General features: G+C 48.3%; 1 protein-coding gene across 1 annotated transcript; it reads left to right on the forward strand.

The window, feature by feature from the left end:
* Window positions 1–981: 981 nt before the first annotated feature.
* Window positions 982–9,163, forward strand: LOC115518929 (tubulin alpha-1C chain). Its single transcript, XM_030322523.2, has 4 exons — window positions 982–1,079; window positions 3,736–3,958; window positions 4,102–4,250; window positions 8,082–9,163. The coding sequence occupies exons 1-4, from the start codon at window positions 1,077–1,079 to the stop codon at window positions 9,054–9,056; spliced, it is 1,350 nt and encodes a 449-aa protein (XP_030178383.1). The 5' UTR covers window positions 982–1,076; the 3' UTR covers window positions 9,057–9,163.
* Window positions 9,164–15,699: the final 6,536 nt, after the last annotated feature.

Consider the following 15,699-nt stretch of genomic DNA (forward strand, 5'->3'; position numbering starts at 1 on the left):
GGTATATTTAGCATGAGGCAGTACAAGGTAATGAGGGCTTATGGGCAGCCCCATTACTCTAGCTGTGTGGCCTTAAACTTGTTGAATTCCTCTGAGCCCTAGTTTCCCCATCTGTAAAATGCGGATAACTCACAGCGTCGCAAGGATGAAATGTGATTGATATAGTGTGAAAAACCAACTACTCTGAATAGTAAGCGATCAAAAATGGAAGCTATTACTATAACGAACCGAAAAACCTGCTTTTGCACCAACTGGAAGATTGTTGTTAGAGACGAAGAGTTCATTTAAAAGAATGTGGGAAAACGAGTAAAAAAAAAAAAAAACAAAAACAAAAACAAAAAAAAACAAGCAAAAAGATGAGAATATGGGCTTCAGGCCGGCTGGTGGTAATTAAGGGCTGGGAGGGGGCGCAAGGACCTCTCTCTCCAGAATCCCACAGCTGCACGGGAGCCGGCGCCAGGGCTGTGCAGGGCGTAAGCGGCGGCCCCGCAGGCCAGGCCCCGCCTCGCTGGGAGGTGCGCGGCGGGGACTGGCTGTGGGTTTCGCAGGGCCGCCGCTCGAGGGTCCGGAGACTGGCGGGAGGGGCCGCGCTCCCTATACTCCGCCCGTTTTTCCCTGAGGTTTTGCACGCGACGCCCCCCGCACCCGCTGAGGACTGCGCGGATGCTTCGCCTCCCTTCTTCCAGTCTCAGTCCCCAGCCTCTTCCCCGCCCCATCCGCCCTTCCCTGGCCCCAGGACGTCTCCTCCCTTCGTAGATCTGGCTCTCTCCGAAGAGTTTGGTTTGAACTTTTGAACCCACCAATCAGCGCCCGCGCCCCGCCTCTCTCCGCCGGAGGGTGCGACGGGGTGTCCCTCCCGGCGCCGCGGGACTTGGAGGCGGGGCCGCGGCGGCCGGGGCGGGGCCAGGTGCCCGCCCCCTGGCCACGTGGCCGGGGAAGGGGGTATATAGAGTCCCTCGCGGCGGCGCAACCTCTTACTACTTCTCCCCCGGACTCCTTGGTAGTCTGTCAGTGGGAGAGCCTTCTCGCCGTCCCCTCGCCGCCTTCAGCCTCAAGGAACCCTACAATTCTTAGTCATGGTGAGTGGGGGTCCTTGGGACGTGGCGTGGGTGTGAGAGCAGTCCGAAGGGGCGGGGGAGCCCGGGTGCAGGTGGGACGCAGCTGAGCAAACTTGCTTCTGATGGCCAGGCTGGAAAAGCCGAGTTCACCCGCAAACTTCTCTTCGGGCTCGAAAACGCGGCCAGGACACTGCCCTTGGTGGGAGTGGAAAGCCCTCCTGATCCTAGAGGGCATCGCCCCAGGGCCCGCCACAGCCTAAGGCAGACCGGGAAGCCTTCACACCGGCCCCCCCAAGGACTTGTGGAAACGAAAAATCCCTCCCCTCCATTTCCGTCAGTGACCTACCTCACCTTCCCACTACCTACCGCCCTGGAGCACTAGGTGCGCTCCAGCTCCCAAGGTGCATACGCTCCCTGCGCCCGCTCTCCAGCGCCCGCTCTCCAGCGCCCGGTGACTGCCTGCTGAGTCACCTGTGGCTGGTCTCTGGGGAGAGCTTCCAATTGCATCAGTCCACCTGAGAGATGTGAACAGGCTGCTCCTTTTAAGGGAACTCTTAACTGTCACGTCTAATTTTGCGTTTCTGTGTTAACTTAGTGGGACGTTTATAGCTGAAGCTTGGTACTTAAGCCAGATTTTTAAAAAACTAGTCCATGAAGAGGTATTTTCGTATAAAACCTCTGAGCAAACTAGTACTAACAATGTGTTCTTGGAGAAGGTCTGTTGGAGGTCAACCTAAAATAAGCCGTACTTTTAAACTAGTATTTGTGTATCAAATGTTTCAAAATAGTATCTTTAAAGAAAAGGGGATACAGTGAACAGACCAGCCACCTCTTCAGAGACTACCACAGCTGTTAAAAAACTAAGTCTGACTGTAACAACTTGCTTGAGTGCTTTTCACCAAGCAGACAAAAAACAAAAACAAAAACAAAAAAAACCTGGTAAAAGTGCGATTCAGAAAGTAGTAGGACTATTTAAAGGGCAGGAGAGCAATGATTTAGGCAAACACTGGCTAAGTTAATAGTTTGGATTTTTTGTTGTTGTTTTGTTTTTTAATTAGAGACAGGGGCCGGTTATCCAGTGAAAGTTAGACTAAGTGACTCTATCACCTGTGTCTCCCTTCATCCCCCGAGTGGCCAGGGGAGAGTGGAGAAAGTCTAAAGGAGAAAGCTGTTGAGACTGCTGCCCAATGAAAGTTTTTTGGGCTCAAAAATCCATCAAAGAAACCCTTCATTAGAATGAAAGGTTCTTCTCAAAAACTTTATCTCCTTGGGCCTGGGGCTGTCATGGGCAGATCTCTCCAGCTTTCTCAGGCTGTAAAATTTCCAAAGTCCAGTTAAAGGTAAACAGGATGCAATTATAAATACTCATGGACTCATTAGAATAAACAACTCCCCTTTCTCCCATAGCCCTAGACCTGGGTGAGTAGACTCAGGTCATAATGAGCCAAGTGATGTGGTTAGAAGACCATGGTTGTTTTATGAGTGTATGTGGGAAGGAGGGGACCATAAGTCAAAGGTTGTGAGTGATTGGGGTTTTTATTATCTCCGGTTATGAAAGTAGGACCTTTGAGATCTTAGCGGTGTTTGAGTTTTCTTTAACTAGTTTCCTGTTAGCAGCTTCGAAGAACTCGAAACCCTCCTATTCGGGGAAAATGTAATGGGAGATATTTGGTATCAATTTTGAAAGTCCTCTGTCAATCTCCAAAGTAGCTAATCTGACTTATGATGAAATATAATAAACACCCATTTTTTCTGTTTTCCTCTTAAATCTAGGGGTATGGATTCTATGTTCATGGCCTTATTTTACTAAGCAGGAATGAATTTGGTAACTTATAGATGATCTTGTTCATCAAGTAAAAGAAAACATTTTCCCAATATCGTTAAATTCTTGGCACCATAGACTTTTCCACAGTGCCAGAGATACATGTATGTATGTTTTGGTAGGAAACAGCGAATTTCTTAAGCTATTAGTAAAGTTTTGTTGACACTTTCAGCTTTTATTACCATGTGTCTCCACCACCACCCCCTACTGAAGATTTGTTGATAGTGAAGGAAAAATGTTCTTCCTTGCGATTAAGTTCTTCCACAGAGTTAAAAAGCTGCCTCTGACCACAGTTTCTAAAATACAGCTAACTGCCGCTTATCTGGCATTTTTTCCATGAGTCATATGGCTATAGTTTGCTGGTTTAAGCTGGTTTTAAAGGGAGAGGGAGAAGCTCTTGTCTTTTAAAGAATAGGATTAAAGAGGGACCAGAATGAGCTCGACAGTTATACAATCACATGGAATGAATCAGAGCTGGAAGGGGGGAATTTTGCATGCCTTTAAGGAATTGGCAGGCATATTTCCCAGGAGCTGGGGGAAATGTATTGCTGTGGAACAGTTTAGGTCTTTCTAAAATGGTAGAAACCTGACCTTGAATATCTAATGTGACTACAAAGCAAGAGTCTGATCTCTGGTCTTGCCTAGTAGTTCATTAACATATCTTTGGTTTTGCAAAGCATTTTCTCTGAATTAGTCAGCAAAGACTGTTGCTTGTGAAATAAACCCTGGGCAGGAGTGGCTTCCAGAAAGGTGACTTTCTATCCTGAAAGTTAATTAGTCATTTAGGTGTGAGTCATTCCTAAACATCCCATCTGATGTGTCATATTCTGACATTTTCCTTTCTTCTTCCCACAGCGTGAGTGCATCTCCATCCACGTTGGCCAGGCTGGTGTTCAGATCGGCAATGCCTGCTGGGAGCTCTATTGCCTGGAACACGGCATCCAGCCCGATGGCCAGATGCCAAGTGACAAGACCATTGGGGGAGGAGATGACTCCTTCAACACCTTCTTCAGTGAGACGGGAGCTGGCAAGCATGTGCCCAGGGCAGTGTTTGTAGACCTGGAACCCACAGTCATTGGTGAGTTGGCCTCAGTAACCCAAGGGAGATCTCAGGGCTCTTGAGACAGGAGGTCTGTCGTGAGGGCTCCATTGACACCCTGGGGTGGAGCAGGCGTGTGCAGGTTGTGAGTGACGGGTGGCTGCTTTGTTTTTCTCTTCCAGATGAAGTTCGCACTGGCACCTACCGCCAGCTCTTCCATCCTGAGCAGCTCATCACGGGCAAGGAAGATGCTGCCAATAACTATGCCCGAGGGCACTACACCATCGGCAAGGAGATCATCGACCTTGTCTTGGACCGAATTCGGAAACTGGTAAACATAGTGTTTTATTTAATATACATATATAAGTTTTAAGTGTATTTATTTTGAGAGAGAGTGGGAGAGTGTGAGTTGGGGGGAGGGACAGAGAGAGAGGGAGAGAATCCCAAGCAGGCTCAGCTCTGACAGCTTGATCCCATGACCTGAGCCAAAATCAAGAGTCAGACACTCAACTGACTGAGACACCCAGGTGCCCCAATGTAGCGTTTTATTTAAAGTGAGATGAGAATGTTCTCTTACAGTTTTAAGGGAGACCAAACTATAAGAATCATTCTTTGTATCCTAAAATGAACCTTTGAGTGCTCAGTAAGTAACCAGACTTTATTTTTTTTAATTTTTTATTTAAAAAAAATTTTTTTTTAATTTTATTTAATTTTGAGAGATAGTGGGGCGGGGGGTGGAGCAGAGAGAGAGGGAGACACAGAATCCAAAGCAGGCTCCAGGCTCTGAGCTGTCAGCACAGAGCCTGATGTGGGGCTTAAACCCATGAACGGAGATCATGACCTGAGCTGAAGTCGTATGCTTAACTGACTGAGCCACCCAGGCACCCCAGGTAACCAGACTTTTTAAATCAGATGGTCCTATGTTATGGAACAACTATTTAGGTCAGGGTTAAATGCTCTGTTGCCTATTTCTATGTGTTATAAAGCAGACTTGGGCAAATGCTTAAGGCAGGGCAGTTTACCTAAAGTGAAGGTGAGAACCAGGGAGCTGTAGCAGTTTGACATTTAAGACCATTAAACATCCTTGGGGTGCCTGGGTGGCGCAGTCGGTTAAGCGTCCGACTTCAGCCAGGTCACGATCTCGCGGTCCATGAGTTCGAGCCCCGCGTCAGGCTCTGGGCTGATGGCTCGGAGCCTGGAGCCTGTTTCCGATTCTGTGTCTCCCTCTCTCTCTGCCCCTCCCCCGTTCATGCTCTGTCTCTCTCTGTCCCCAAAATAAATAAAAAACGTTGAAAAAAAAATTTTTAAATATCCTTATTCATATTAATCAAGCAGCTTCCCTGCTTCAAGCTAAGAATGCCCCCTTTTAGGTTATCTTAGTCACATTGAGAAGGTGGCAGACTCCGAAATGTAACTAATTGATCAAACTCCTAAAAAAATATATGTATATCTATATTTTATATGTATTTTAAAAATATGTCTATCAGGGTTGGTGCCTTATGTTGATACAGAAAGTACAGAGCATGAGAAGCCAGTATAACACTGACTAGAAATGGTGGACACTGGACTCTTCCAACAACATTGAAAGTGCAATCAAGGGAGCTCCCTTATTATGGAAGCTAGTGTCGTCCTTGAAACTTGGAAAGTATTGACATGTACTCACAGAAAGTAGTATGCTTGCTTTTCCACTAGAGCTCAGACCCGTGTGAACCGGCACTGTGACAGAAAAATCTTAGGCAACGGTATTCACATCAGTAAAAGTCGATAAGTAAATGTTCTGTTAGGATCATTTTATTTATTTTTTAAATATTTATTTATTTATTTATTTATTTTTTCAACGTTTATTTATTTTTGGGACAGAGAGAGACAGAGCATGAATGGGGGAAGGGCAGAGAGAGAGGGAGACACAGAATCGGAAACAGGCTCCAGGCTCTGAGCCATCAGCCCAGAGCCCGACGCGGGGCTCGAACCCACGGACCGCAAGATCGTGACCTGGCTGAAGTCGGACGCTTAACCGACTGCGCCACCCAGGCGCCCCTAAATATTTATTTTTGAGAGCAAGCATGCATGTGGGTGGGGGGAGGGGTAGGGAGAGAGGGAGGGAGGGAGGGAGGGAGAGAGAGAGAGAGAGAGAGAGAGAGAGAGAGAGAGTGAGAGAGAGAATCCCAAGCAGGCTCCGCACTGTCAGCATAGAGCCTGACTCAGGGCTCGAACATAAGAACCGTGGTCACAAGAACCGTGAGATCATGACCTGAGCCAAAATCAAGAGTCAGACTCTTAAAACCAACTGAGCCACCCAGACGCCCCTGGATCATTTTATGTTCAGAGTCTGGTATCCAGATGACTCTACTCCTGAGGCATGTGGGCAGCTTGTAAGTAATTAACCAAAAATCAAGAATAAAGGCTTTGGTAGAGTAGTTTGTCCAGAAAATCACATTCTAAGCCTGGCCACAACTGGTCTAGTCTAAAAAGAATGACTTTGCATCATTCACAGCTTCATACTTTTCCAGATGCTTATCACACCCTTCCTAGCAAAATTGGGGTAATGGTTCTATGTTTATAAATCAAGCTTCAGCTACAAGCACTGACTTGGAAATCAGGACCTGCCTTTAGGGGCAAATAAACCTAGTAAAGCCCATCAAGGGTTCTGGAGTAAAGTTGATTAACTACCAAAATAATTGTATTTGTCCTTAGTATTATTACTGTGTCCATAGGAGGCTGAGTGGATTTAATTGGTAGACCAGAGTCTGCCCTGTACATTGATCCCAGAGTGTGGACCCACAGGAGAAGTACAGTGAGGGGTTGGTAGAGAATTCCACAAATCTCAGCACTTCTTTTTTTTTTTTTTTTTTTTTTTAATATTTATTTATTTTTGAGACAGAGCATGAGCAGGGGAGGGGCAGAGAGAGAGAGGAAGACACAGAATCTGAAGCAGGCTCCAGGCTCTGAGCTGTCAGCACAGAGCCCGGGGCTCGAACTCGTCAACTGCGAGATCATGACCTGAGTCGAAGTTAGACACTCAACCGACTGAGCCACCCAGGCACCCCTCAGCACTTCTGAGAAGTGAGGATTGTCAGCAGAAGACTTTGAAAAGTCAAAAATCAATGCTTTCACAGAATGGTAGTTTGCTAACTGGAATAGCTCAGTTAAGTGGTGAAAAGCCCCACTGACATTAGGTCTCATGGTCCTATCATAGTAAATCACCTTTTTCAGAATCAATAGGCTCTCTGATAACTAGTGCTTACCGTGCCAAACACTGTTCCACGTACTCATTTAATTCTCAATGACCTGATGGAGATTACTATTCTCAATAAACGCGAAGACGGAGATTGAGAAATAAATTTGGTCAAAGCCACACAGCAAGGAACTGGTAGAGCCGGATCCAGACTCAGCCTGACTCCCAACACCAGTGCATTGGAACTCGGCTATTCTGTGTTACTCCAGCTCAGAAAGCAGCTGCCAGATCTTTCTAAGACGGAGATTGAGAAATAAATTTGGTCAAAGCCACACAGCAAGGAACTGGTAGAGCCGGATCCAGACTCAGCCTGACTCCCAACACCAGTGCATTGGAACTCGGCTATTCTGTGTTACTCCAGCTCAGAAAGCAGCTGCCAGATCTTTCTAAGACTTCTATTGTATGGGGCTGGTGGTCCCAGGCCTGCCCTCGGTAGCTCTCCAGCTGCTGAAAAGTCATACTTGTTCTGCAGTCACAGCAAGGGCACCAGCGGTTGCTTTCCCAGTCGCTAAAACTTGGGCCTTGCATCTATTCCAGACCTCATGATTCCTCTGCCTGTGGAAATGAAAATAGTTCATTTTTAAATAGCCGTTTAGCAGATTTCTGCCCCCCCCCCGCCCCCGGAATTGTGAAAAGTTTCTCTGAATCTTAGCACTTAGAAGCTCTTTATGACTGCTTTCTTTGCAAATATTGTTCAGGAGATTAAAAAATATCTCGATCAGGGGTGCCTGGCTGTCTCAGTTGGAAGAGCATATAACTCTTGATCTCTGGGTCATGAGTTTGATCTCCACGTTGGGTGTAGAAATTACTTAAATAAATAAAAACTTTAAAAAATTAAAAAAAAAATCGATCAATGTAATTATGGATTCAAAGAAGTCATTGCAGCTTTCACCAAGGCTAAATTAAAACTTTTTTTTTTTTTTGCAGGCCGACCAGTGCACGGGTCTTCAGGGCTTCTTGGTTTTCCACAGCTTTGGAGGGGGAACTGGTTCCGGGTTCACCTCCCTGCTGATGGAACGTCTCTCTGTCGATTATGGCAAGAAGTCCAAGCTGGAGTTCTCCATTTACCCAGCCCCCCAGGTTTCCACTGCTGTCGTTGAGCCCTACAACTCCATCCTCACTACCCACACCACCCTGGAGCACTCTGATTGTGCCTTCATGGTAGACAACGAGGCCATCTATGACATCTGTCGTAGAAACCTCGATATCGAACGCCCAACCTACACTAACCTTAACCGCCTTATTAGCCAGATTGTGTCTTCCATCACTGCTTCCCTCAGATTTGATGGAGCCCTGAATGTTGACCTGACAGAATTCCAGACCAACCTGGTGCCCTATCCCCGCATCCACTTCCCTCTGGCCACATATGCCCCTGTCATCTCTGCTGAGAAAGCCTACCATGAACAGCTTACTGTAGCAGAGATCACCAATGCGTGCTTTGAGCCAGCCAACCAGATGGTGAAATGCGACCCTCGCCATGGTAAATACATGGCTTGCTGCCTGTTGTACCGTGGTGATGTGGTTCCCAAAGATGTCAATGCTGCCATTGCCACCATCAAGACCAAGCGTACCATCCAGTTCGTGGACTGGTGCCCCACTGGCTTCAAAGTTGGCATTAATTACCAGCCTCCCACTGTGGTACCTGGTGGAGACCTGGCCAAAGTACAGCGAGCTGTGTGCATGCTGAGCAACACCACAGCCATTGCTGAGGCCTGGGCTCGCCTGGACCACAAGTTTGACCTGATGTATGCCAAGCGTGCCTTTGTTCACTGGTATGTGGGTGAGGGCATGGAGGAAGGAGAGTTTTCTGAGGCCCGTGAGGACATGGCTGCCCTTGAGAAAGATTATGAGGAGGTTGGAGCAGATAGTGCTGAGGGAGAGGATGAGGGTGAAGAGTATTAACCTGTCCTCTACAATTTTATACTCTGTTGTCTTGGGACTGTCTTATTTCTGTTCTGGAAGCTGTCCACTGTGGCCCTAACTTGTCAATAAAAGTGATGTTTCTATTTTAAATGTCCAGCTGGCTTCTGTATCGCAGTAAGTACTAGCCTCACTTATTTAAGGTCAGTTGGGGATGGGGGAGGCTGGCAGATGGTCTACCCAGTCATTTGATCAACATTTCAAGTGGCTTCTGTGTGCCACACACTGTGCTTAGTGGCTTGTCTGTTTCACTTAAGACCTGGATTGATGAGTGGTGATAAAATCCTATTGTAAATGAGGCAGCAGGCTTAGATTGGGCCATTGTTTCTCAAATTTCAATGTGGATGTGAATCACATGTAAATATTAAAATGTAGATCCAGGGTTGCCTGGGTGGCTCAGTTGGTTAAGTGTCCGACTTTGGCTCAGTTCATGATCTCACAGTTCGTTGGTTTGAGCCCTGCATTGGACTCCATGCTGAGAGCTCAGAGCCTGGAGCCTGCTTCAGATTGTCTCCCTCTCTCTGCCCCTCCCCTGCCCACGCTCTGTGTGTGTCTCTCTTTCAAGAAGAAACATTAAAAAAAATTTTTTTTAGGTAATGTAGATCCAAATCTGTAGCTTCAAAGTGAAGCTTTAGATATTGCATTTAAAAAAAATATTTATTTTGAGAAAGCATGAGTGGGGAGGGGCAGAGAAGGGTTCAGAGGATCCGAAGGGGGCTCTGCGCTGACAGCAGAGAGCCAACCCAGGGCTGGAACCCACAAACTGAGATCATGACCTGAGCTGAAGTCAAGACACTTAACCAACCGAGCCACCCAGGCGCCCCAAGATGATTGCATTTTTTTTTTTTTTAACTTTTTGAAAGTTTATTTTGAGAGAGAGAGTGTGTGTATGGGGCGGGGGGAATCCCAAGGAGGCTCCATACCCGCACTGTCAGCGTGGAGCCAGGTGTGGGGCTCAAACCCACAAACTGTGAGATTGTGACCTGAGCCGAAACCAAAAGTTGAATGCTTAACCAACTGAGCCACTCAGGTGCCCCAAGATCCTGCATTTTTTAACAAGCTTCTAGCTTCTGCTCTTGGTCTGCTGTGACTATGTGTGAAGTAGCAAGGGGTTAGGTAACATAATAGTAAGTGGGGGAGCCAAGTGATTCAAGAAACCAGCCAGACTTCCAGAACTGTTACTGTCAGTATTTAATAACCTATTAGAGTCACGTGGGAAGGGCTTGGAATCATGCTGATTTATTCTATACTTAACCAAAACCTGCAGTGACAAATAAGACTGTATTTTAAGAAGTTACTGTTTAGAGAAAGTGGAGCTGGCTGAGACAAAATTACAGTAGTCACAAGTTGTTACAGTATTGGTACTTGACCCAATTTATGTCGTGGGGAATATCTGCAGAGTGTGGGAAAGATTGCGGAGGAAAGATTCCCTAATTTGGACCCTTTTCCAAGTACATGTGAGGAGCAGTGTGGTTCTTGAGGGGGGCAGGAGAGACCTATGAGGTGAGGGTGGGGGAGGAAGAGGCAGGAACAGTGCGTGGCTGGAGAGCGTGGTGATGGGTATTCAGGTACCAGTCGCGGGGCTTAGAAGGTTGAACTGAGCAATGGAAAAGGGCTGAGCCTCATGAGGAAGGCTTGGGTGCTGGCCTGAGTGGGAATGCCAGACAAGTGGGAGGAAATGGAGGCTGGTACACAGCTCTGGGTGTGTTCACCTTTGCTCCGTGATGTCAGCCCATATTCCATTGGGGCTCAGTTGCCGCCTTTATTCTCCCCACTGGGATGTTTACTCCTGACACATCGCTCACTTCTGCCCCCTTACTGTTTGAGGAGAGCATCTAGTAAATAGGCAGGTTCTGTCTGGGAGCACCGTGCTGCTGCTTCCCCAAGATGTTTCAACTTTGTGGGCCTGGTTTCACAGCTTTTATCATGAGAGCAGTCACTGTCTTTTGCCCTTCAGGGCAAGGGCCAGCCCAGTGCCATCCTTGAGCACAAAGGCAGCTATTGCTACTTATCTGATGGGCCAGATTCCTCCTGCAGCCAGAGCATGGGGGGTCTGGGATAAAAATGAACCTTGGGAAGGCCAGGAAGCCCAGCCACCAGAGGGGCACCGGGATATTTTTCCCAATTTAGGAGATCTGCCAATTGCCACAGTTGGATGGAGCACTGGACGAAACTGGACACTCACATGTGAGAAGGAGTGGATTTACATCATCCAGCTTCAGCCGAGCGTGACACCTCATGGAACCTGAGAGGTCCATTCTCTAAGCCAGCGTTTCCCAAGCAGAGTGCCCTGAGAACGGGGTTTAGGGGTTACCAGGTCTTCAAACCAGCCTGTGAAACCTGAAGGCCCTGGGGCCAATCACCCCTGGCCAGGAACGACCCCTCTAATGACCTCCATAAGCCTTTACAGATAAATTATTTTCTGCATGTGACAAGATGTGAAAAAGGTTGGAAACCTTTAAGCAGCCCCAGTGGTGTGGGGATGAAAGAAGGTGAGAGAAGATTTTAGTTGAGAAAAAATACTCCAGTAGGACAGAACCTGGGGAATTGGAAGAGCAAAATGCCAGTGGTTGGGGAGGGATCTGTCCTTGCAATGATGATTCTTTTTCCCCTCCTCTGTTGGTGAGAGAGTGAATAGAAGTTAGCCTGCAGCAAGAACAAATACACCCCAAGGTCTAGGTCACTGCTTTGTGGCTGACAATCATCTGATCTGCCCTTGAGCACAAATGGAAAAGTCTGGACTCAGATCGGCTGCAGTGGCTGATGCTGCTGAGGCTTGATGGGGATAAATGGAGAAAGCCTAAGAGTGCAGCCTTCAAGATCGGCCAGGGCCGCGGCCTCCGTGGACAGAGGCCTTAGGCTGCCCTCATCTGACCTGACCAGAGGAGCAGACTTCTGCCCCCTGGAGGCTGCTGGCCACCGTGGGTCCAGTGGGCCCAGGCATAGCTGCTTTGTTTGAGCCTGGGTGAGGAGGAGAGAACGGCTGTGAGGGACGTGCCCTGGCTGTCTAACTCGTCCGTCCTGTGTTTGGGAAGCAGCTGGCAAATGCCTCTGCCCCAGGGGGAGCCTGTCAAACAGCCCAGGGCTGGTCCAGAGGTGGCCAGGTGGGTTCGAGCTTGGAGAGAGCCTGTCTTCAGGCCTCTGACTTCTGGAAGATGCGTGGCAACCCCAAGTGGGGCTGCAGGAGGAAGGGGAGGCTCTGTCAGGGTAGGAGCTCCCAACACCCTGCAAGGTGCTATTGTTACACCCGTTTCTACAGCCAAGGAAGCGGAAACTCAGAGAGCTTAAGTATCTAGCCTAAGGCCACAGAGCAAGTGGCCAAACTGAAATTTGACCCCAGAACTCTGACTCCAAAGCCCTCACTCACTCCAGTCTGCCCAGTGGCCTCCCAGAGAAACCTGCCTGGCGGTGACTCCAGATCTGGAGGACAAGGGCCACATCCTGGGTGGTGTGGGCCTGACGCCCGTTCACAGAGCACTGGCTGGAGCCACAGCTGCAGAAGGGAGAACTTGTTATGCTGTTGATTGTCAGAGCGCTTTCTAGAAGCCCCGTTCCTGGGCCCAGGGGCAGCGTGAAGGTCCAGAGGGGCAAAGCCAGCTGGCTCCCACTATCCAGGCTGTAGCTTCCCCAGTGAAGGGGCTTTTTTCATCCAGGCCGCTCTCTGAGCTCAGTGAACCCATTCTTTTTTTTTTTTTTTTTTAATTTTTTAAAATGTTTTTATTTATTTTTGAGAGAGAGAGAGACAGAGCATGAGCAGGGGAGGGGCAGAGCAAGAGGGAGACACAGAATCCGAAGCAGGCTCCAGGCTCTGAGCTGTCAGCACAGAGCTCAACGTGGGGCTCGAACTCACAGACTGTGAGATCATGACCTGAACTGAAGTCGGACGCTCAACCGACTGAGCCACCCAGGCGCCCCAGAGAAAGCTTTTAAGCACTCATCTCACCACCAGAATTCTTTCTCATTCTCTTTTTAAAATGAGAACGGAATATAAAGCTTTCCTAATTACACAAGAGTTTTGTCTACATTCGCAAATTAGTTTAATTCACTAAGGGTGGGTAGGTGGGTGCAAATTCAGTCTCATCGCTGTCACCCTTCACCTCCCTCCCCGCGCTCTGTTCCTATCAACTATCTCATTTCGCTCACAGGAGATGTCTGGCCTGACAGTAAACTAATACTAAAATGTCCTTGGCAAAGGTAATCGCATCCGGTTGTACTATTATAACAATCATTTTCTTTTTTAAGCTGAACTCCTTGTTTTCGGAGAGCCTAATTGGTGCAAGTCTCTGTGCTGTGTACTATAGGGAATATATTTAGCTTTTTTGTCTCCCCTTGCCCCCACCCCCTGACTGTAGACACAGATCACCCGGGCACTACCCTAATTCAAGGCAGTATATGCTACTTGTCTGAAGGCATTGTCACATGTAGCAGCCACGATGGCACATCTACCCCAGAGCCCTCCCAGCTGGTCGTTTTACCTGCTAACACCACCTGGTTTGGTTCAGGGGTTGGGCACCCATGTGCAGCAGGGGAAGCTGGGCCTCTCCACCACCAGGGTGAATCTGAGTCTAAGCTGATCGAGGTAATTCCAGTTTTCTTGCCAGGGACTGGTGAGGAAGCAGCATGTGACACAGTTACGGAAATGAGGGGTGAGGTAATGTCTGCTGGTTGGGGGTTGGGGGGGACGATGTTCTTAGAAAGATTCCCTTGCTTTTGAAAAGGAATGCAGGGAAAGGATTTTCTGTCTTGCAATGTTTGGATGTAATTGTGTGAGCTCATGATGCCTGATGGTGTCGCAGTCGTCTTATGACCATGAGGGGACAAACGTGAGGACAAAAAGCTAACACTCTGAGTGTGACAGAGCCGAAAGATGAAAAGAACCTGGGTTCTTGATGGGACATTGAGCCCCTGAACTAACCAGCCTTGAAACTTCTCTGCCTCTTGTTTTCTCATTATGTGAGATTAAAAACCCCCTGATTGTTGGGGACATTTTGAGTTAGGTGTTCTATTGCTTCCTGCCACAAGTGTTCTAATATTAGAGCCTTATGTAGGGGCGCCTGGCTGGCTCGGTTGGTAGAGCATTAGAGCATGTAACTCTTTTTATTATTATTTTACTTTTTTGAGGGGGGGGCGCAAGTGAGCAAGGAGCAGAGAGGGGGGGGGGAGGGAGAATCCCACGAGGGGTGGAAAGAGAGAGAGAGAGAGAGAGAAGTGGAACTCACCCAAAGCAGGGCTCGAGCTCACCTGAAGAGGGGCTCGTGCTCCCAGAGGTGGGACTCGAACTCGTGAACCGTGAGATCATGACCTGAGCCAAAGTCGGACGCTTAACCGACTGAGCCACCCGGGCGCCTTCTAACTTCTTGATGGTGAGGTATTAGACTGTGATTTTTTTCTAAGTTGGACCCTCTTCATTCTAATAATTGTTGATTGTCCGTGACGGTTTAGCTGTCATGGGGGTCCGGGGCCGACGGCCAAGAAAGAATTCTTGAGACATCTTCAGTGCAAAAGGGTGATTCTATTCAAGCATGAGGGCAGGATCTGTGGGCAGGAAGAGCTGTCTGAGCATGTAACTATTGAAATAATAAAAATATTAAGATCCTTTTAATTATGTATATCTCTGCCAGTGCAAACATAACCCTGGGAGAGCAAAGAGATTCTATGCCCCCTTCCTTTCCTCAGCATTTGGCCTTCCTCTGCCTGCAGCTCCTGGTCAACCAAACTGATCTGCTTCTTCCTTTCCGTCTTTTCCGGGAGTCTTTAAAAAAAATTTTTTTTTTCAACGTTTATTTATTTTTGGGACAGAGAGAGACAGAGCATGAACGGGGGAGGGGCAGAGAGAGAGGGAGACACAGAATCGGAAACAGGCTCCAGGCTCCGAGCCATCAGCCCAGAGCCCGACGCGGGGCTCGAACTCCCGGACCGCGAGATCGTGACCTGGCTGAAGTCGGACGCTTAACCGACTGCGCCACCCAGGCGCCCCTAGGAGTCTTGGCTGAACTTAAACCATAAATCGAAGGCACACAGAGAACATCAGCAGGTTCGGAAAATATACCTTCTCTCCTTTTACGTGCAACCGTGAATGGAGCCGCAGCCTGATTTGCTGGTGGTGTTGAGGAGCAAGGAGGCTCACTCCGGAAGAATCACCTCCCCCAGGAAGCCCAGCCAGAGGATTCTGATCCCAGGGCGGTTCCAAAACTTCCCCAGCCTAAGGAGCTTGGAGCATGATGCCTGGGACAAGAACCAAACCAGAGTCTGAGGGCTCCAAGGTATAAATAGGGATCACTCCACTGGTTGTTCCCCTGCATGGAGACCCTTGCGTCCTCGAGAGGAAAAAGCCTGTGAGATTGTTTCACCTTTTCTGACCTCCTTGGTTTCCCCTACTCTTTCTCCCTTCTCTACCTCACCCTTCCTCTTCTCTCTCCACTTTCATTTCTCCCTTCCCTCTCTCTCCCACTTTCCCCGTCTCCATTTGCTCGGTCACCTCCCTTCCCTCAAGCCAGGTGTCGGCACCACAGTGTGCTGCAGACAGAATTCACCTAGGGAGGGACAAAACTTCTTTTTCTTCCTCTCTTCCTCCTCCTTCTTCTTCCTCTTCTTTCTTCTTCCTCTTCCTCCCCCTCCTCCTTCT

The sequence above is a fragment of the Lynx canadensis genome, chromosome B4 (genome assembly GCF_007474595.2).
Source record: "Lynx canadensis isolate LIC74 chromosome B4, mLynCan4.pri.v2, whole genome shotgun sequence".
NCBI lineage: Eukaryota > Metazoa > Chordata > Mammalia > Carnivora > Felidae > Lynx > Lynx canadensis.